Source organism: Cynoglossus semilaevis, chromosome 4 (genome assembly GCF_000523025.1).
Source record: "Cynoglossus semilaevis isolate Cse_v1.0 chromosome 4, Cse_v1.0, whole genome shotgun sequence".
NCBI lineage: Eukaryota > Metazoa > Chordata > Actinopteri > Pleuronectiformes > Cynoglossidae > Cynoglossus > Cynoglossus semilaevis.
Window position 1 is genome coordinate 130,893 of NC_024310.1, and position 5,917 is coordinate 136,809.

Sequence of the window (5,917 nt, forward strand, 5' to 3'; positions counted from 1 at the left end):
AATGAATCCACAGGTCTGTCTGACAGAAGATGAGATGATAAAGTAGAAACACACACACACACACACACACACACAGGAGGCGCTGCCATTACTGTGCAGGCAGTAAAAAGTTAATGTGATTATTGGTGGCCACATTTCCATCCAAACACACACAAACATTCCCACTTGTGCCAACTGTAAGAACCACGCCCCCTCATGGACACTCTGACACCTGCAAAATGTTTCCCCTGGCGTCTGAGTCGGCGTTAGTGCCAAGTCAATCAGCATGAGAGCTGCCAGCTGTGACGGCCTCTGTCCCCGGGGGGCCTGATGGATGTCCTGGTCACATGGGCACATGGACACGAGGAAGAGGAAGGAGACGAAGAGCGAGCGTCGGGACAGAGGTAAAAAAGATAATGACTTCTGATGGATTCTGAGGCCGTGCCAACCGTCACATTAGCTGAGTGGCTCTGAGCTCTACCAGGTCCCGCCCACAGTGGACACACACACACACACCAATCGGGCCGTGCCAGCCCCTCTTCAATACACACTGAGCCCTTTATTAGGAGCTGAGGGTTAATGATGGCAACGTGTTGATGAAGTGTGAGAGGAAACAGGCACCGGCACCGGCACCAGCACCAGCACCGGCACCGGCAGACGGTGTCCGTGTCATGTTACACTGTGATGAACTCCTCTCGCTGCCTGAGTGACCACAAACAATGACATCACACACAGTTACAGCCACTTCAGAATCATCAACGCGCCGCGCCTTTGGACTCGTTTCATAGACAGAGGGCGCTGTAGTTAAACCAGGAACTTTAACCTAATGCAGTGGGAGTAAAAGCTGCAGTACTTTTTAGTATTTTTTTACTGTACTTTTTAGTATTTTTTTACTGTACTTTTTAGTATTTTTTTACTGTACTTTTTAGTATTTTTTTACTGTACTTTTTAGTATTTTTTTACTGTACTTTTTAGTATTTTTTTACTGTACTTTTTAGTATTTTTTTACTGTACTTTTTAGTATTTTTTTACTGCACTGATTAGAAGATCTAGTTCCGGTAAGGATTTTTCAAATGTATCTGCATTAACGATCATGTGATCAATTCCCATTTTGACGTTTTAGAAGCATTGACTTGATTGAAGGTGTTGGTCAAGATGTGTCATATTTTCATACAGTTCTTTAGGATTGCGTCTTGTGAAAAGATGATTTGAGTTTTTGACAAATCAGAGACACCTTCAGATTTGAGCTGTAAATAAACACAGACAGAAATAACAACAAACTCAGTTCAGTCTCATTCCATACCTTCCTCACCTCCTCCACCTGAACTTCCAGATCCTGGTCTGCTGAACAGAACAGAACAGAGTGCCTCCTACCTGCACGCCTGATTTAATTACTCTGACTTACCCACTCACCTGCTGCTGTGGGGGAGGAGCTGAAAAAGGGAGGGAAGAGAGCTCACACTCAAACACACATACTGATTTCTCAGTTTTTTGAGGACCCTTTCTGAAGATCCAAGTTTGGGTTAGGGTCAGGTTTAGGATTAGGATTAGGCATATATTTGGTACAGCTAAGGTTTGGGTTTTAGTGCTTTTTAATATTTTAATGAATATGAATGTAATGAAAGAATATATAAGGTTTTATTTTAATTTTAAATCCTTCCACACTGAGAACTATATATAGTAGATATGTATATACATATATGTGTACATATATGTATATATATATACATATATATATATATATATATAGTGATGATGTTATTGATGTTGTTTATTGGTGTAAACAGAGAACATGTGACTCCTGCTCTCTCAGCTGGTGGTGCTGTTTCTGTAGTTTGGTTAGTTTGGTCAAAATCATGTCAAAACTTCTTTCAGCAACAAGAAAACATCTCTGGACCAAAGTACTGCATCAGTACTCGGTAGTACAGACTTCTCACACATCTGTACTACTTGAATGAGTCCAACCAGTACAGGTGGTCAAAGTGACCAAGGACCATTAAGACCACCACTCCATTATGGCCGTGGCCCGCACCACCACCACCATCACTGAGACTAACCTCATCAAAGCTGGACGACCCATGCTGACCTCATCAACACTGCGTGACCCCCTGTGATCTCATCAAAGCTGGACGCCCCACGGAGTCCCCAGGGCTGACGACAGGCCCTAAGAAAACACCCCATCCATTAGGGGGAGCACTGTAAATGTGAAGTGTCAGCGCCAGCCATCCTCACTGTCATGCCCAATTCTCCAGCCCCCCACCCAAGCTACTTGCCGGACAATGGAGTCACTGAACCTCCAACCCTCCCAGCCACAATGTCCGCCCACGTTGGCTGGCAGCAGTGACGGGGGGGAGGGGGTGAGGGGTGCCGGATGGGGAGGCCTGCTGCAGGATGGGACTCTTATTGAGCATTTGAGCGATGAGCCAGGTCATCACATCTACCCACCTCATCCATCATGCCCCACAAATGGACACAAATAAAGAAGACACATTCCTGCCTCCGCTCCCACTACCACATTCAAGCCCACTCTCTGCCGTCCCCTCTCTGTGTGAGCCAAGGCCTGCAGAAAAAGACTGAGGAGCAGAGTTCAAGCTCTGCCTCGCTCTTGGAGGCCATGAGAGCGCCAGAAGAAAACGCCAGGTGGTTTTCTGACTCCTGTCTCTGGGTGTAACTCAGCTCTGGGCCAAAACCATGGGGCAGCTGGGAGGGAACTGTGTGGAGCGGGTAAATGTGAAGGGGTAAAAAAAAGAAACATTTATTTTGTGAAATCAGTCACATTTCAGTCAACATTGTATTTTTTTATTTCTTCTTGTTCCTCCCACAGTAATGAATTGAAATGCATAACATCGCAGAAATGACGTCGCAGAAATGACATCATAGAAAGCATTAAAACAAAGTACCTGGACCGCTGATTACTTTTTAAAAATTGATTATAAACAAAAAAAAGGACACAAAAACAAACAAAAAAACGCCGTCCCTTGAAAATGGGAGAAAAAATCATGAAAATATTCTGTTACTTGTTGTTTTTGAATCATCAACATGAAGTGAACGTCACACGAGCTCGAAGACAAACACAGATCTAACCAGACCAATCATGCGCTTATGAACAAAATTATACCTGGCTCTTTTTTATTTCTCACTCCTCATCTTTTTTTTTTAATTTTGATTATTATAATAATTTTTTTACAACTGAATCATTAAATTGTCATAGAAAAAATCTAAGTTTCATCTATCCATCAACCAGTTTCATTAGAAGAATAAGGAGTGAATGTCTGGTAATCTACAAACCCATTGGATACAGCCTGATGACCTCATCACCTGAGGCTAGGAGCAGTGCTATTCAGTAAACAAACTACAGTTTGCCAAGAAATAAATACAATTCTCAACATACAGTAAATAACAACACCAAAAATAAACAAAAACATCAAACAAACAAACAAACCATGATTGTCTAAAAATGAAAGACACACAAGCATGGAAAAGCTAACGACTAGCATTCAGGCTATTTAGTGGTATTGTCAGACGACAAGGATGGATTTTTTTTTTTAGGTTTTAAAAAAGACTTTTACAGGACAACAATAACCTTCAGCTCTGGCTCTTTATCTTCCACTAAAAGACAACATATTTATATCTTTTCACAGATCTCGCAAGCGGGTCAGGATGGAGCGCACTGTGGAAAACACTGGTGTACAACAGTGCTGTGATTGTAAAAGACAATGAAAACACAGATGGGGGGGGGGAGGGGTTGTCTTATCTGGGTCCAAACATTAATGTCCTCGACAACGTCAGTCAAATTGACTGTCTTTACACAGACTGAGGTTGAGGTTCAACTCCGCCATCAAAACAAAGACCATCAAGGAATGTGACAGGTTCTGGAAAAACATTTGAATTTTTTTTGTCATGCTTAACGCACAGTGGTGCTGACTAACCACAAACTGACCGCCTTAAAGACAGACCGCCTTAAAAACAGACCACCTTAAAGACAGCGCCCAGCTCAGTCTCCCATCTTGAATCGTTCTTCTTGCTGCGTTAAGTGCTGTCCATGAGTTAGTCCGATGCGTCAGCACATCCATCCTCCACGTCCAGCAGCTGCCGTTGCTGTGCAAAACATAGATATCCGACAGAATAAATACTTCTATTATTATTTTAGCATTATTATTTCAACCACATCCCAGGTTGGTGTTCAGTGAAATCAATGGGGAAAACATTTGTTGTCAATCAGATGAAGCTTTTCTAGAACGTGGATGGTTCTCTGCAGACAGGAAGCCTGGTCTGTGTGTGAGGTTCTGGTTCTGGTTCTGGTTCTGCTCAGCAGTCACTCCATAGACCATCAGTGCCCCCTGCAGACAGGCCTGCTGTAATGGACTCCCTGTGCCACAGGTCAGGTTCGAGTTTTGGGGGCGGGGGGGTCTCTATCAAACGTGACTGAGGGACTGGATGGCGCTGGATTCAGCAGCAGCCCGGGCCAGACTGTGCCACATGGTGGCTGAGGTGTGCGTCGCTGCATGAAGAGAGTCCTTTTCAGCCAGAGACAGCATCATGGCGTAGGCCTGGGAGAGAAGAAGAAGAAGGTGAACTTCAACTGTGTTGATGTTTGTTTGCAGCTAGTGAACACGTTTCTCACCTGAGATTTAGATTTTCTAAAGATGTTGTTTGACTGCCTCAGTGAGAGACGAAGAGCGGAACGATCCGTCCTCCTCATCTCCATCACCGTCACTCAATTCACTTTCTGCCATTTTCTGCATCTCAGAAAAGTGACGGATATGATCCAGAGCTGAGTAGCTGCTCTGCTCCTCCTCCTCCTCCTCCTCCTCCTCCTTAAACCTGAAACATTTGGGCAGGGATTTAAATCACTTGTCACCACAGTTTCATCTTTTATTCTGTGATTTCAGCCAATTACCTCAGAGGAGACAGTTTGCAGTTGAGCTCCACTTTGTTTTGCATCATCATGTTGTCGTGGAGGTTGTTGGGGTGAATCTCTCTCTCTCCATCCAGTTGGTCTGCGGTGTTGGTGGGCTCTTCATCTTCTTCTCCATCAGCACCGAGGTCTTCTGCTTCCTCGTCTGCCAAGTCATGTGACCCACGGCTCGCCATCAGCGGCTTCTCTTCTTCAAACGGACCACCATTCAGCCTGTGGATGATAATGAAACTCAGCATGACGACGTTTACTGTTGAGAGAAGAGAACGGTTTTTTGTGCTGAATTATTCCAACTTTATTCACTATAAAAACACTTCAGCGACTCAGCCTGAGCCGCGAGTCTGAAACCTGTTTGTCATCGAGGCCCTGGGCCCCTTGGACACGGCAGCACTGGGTTGATCACTGCAGTACTTAAGTGAAGTACTCTGAAGTACTCTGCCTCTCTCCTTGTTTATTTTCTCTGCTATCTCCTCTTCATCTAATAGGCAAAATATTTAGCAGACAGCCCCATTTGGTGAGAGAGTTATGAGAGCCCTGCCAACGGACCCATTTCTCTATCCCTGTGGAGGGGGGAGGGGGCAGCTATCCAAACTGCCCGAGTCCTAATCTGTCCCTCTGTCTCAGCACCACAGGAAACCAGCATTTGGTAAATCATCTGGAACCGCATTAAGACTGATTCACTAATTACACTCTGGGACGTCTTTCGTCATCTCCCAGAAATCCCATTTCTCACACAACGGACGCCTGGATGAGGACTGGGAAAAGGCCACGGAGAAACTGATGCACATCACCGTGTCATTACACACACACACACACACACACACACTAGACGTGCCCTGTTGTTTTTACAGCGTGTATTTGAGCGTCCAGTGTTGGGACTGACCGCTCACCACATTAAAGATAAGGTACAAAACTGCAGGACCCTTGTTTCTACCCAGTGCCAGTAACTACCCCCCCTCCCACCTCCACCCCCCCCCCCCCCCCCTGCATGGATGGGATGAGGGACCAGTTTCGCAAGAG

The 5,917-nt window shown here is 45.0% G+C and overlaps 1 protein-coding gene across 1 annotated transcript in view; it reads right to left on the minus strand.

Annotated features, from left to right (window-relative positions):
• Window positions 1–2,762: 2,762 nt before the first annotated feature.
• Window positions 2,763–5,917, minus strand: part of mecom (MDS1 and EVI1 complex locus) — a 126,113-nt gene continuing 122,958 nt past the window's right edge. Inside the window, 4 exon segments of the mRNA XM_025054794.1 lie at window positions 2,763–4,529; window positions 4,604–4,622; window positions 4,624–4,803; window positions 4,880–5,110. Coding sequence (XP_024910562.1) covers window positions 4,395–4,529; window positions 4,604–4,622; window positions 4,624–4,803; window positions 4,880–5,110 — 565 coding nt within the window. The 3' untranslated portion in view covers window positions 2,763–4,394.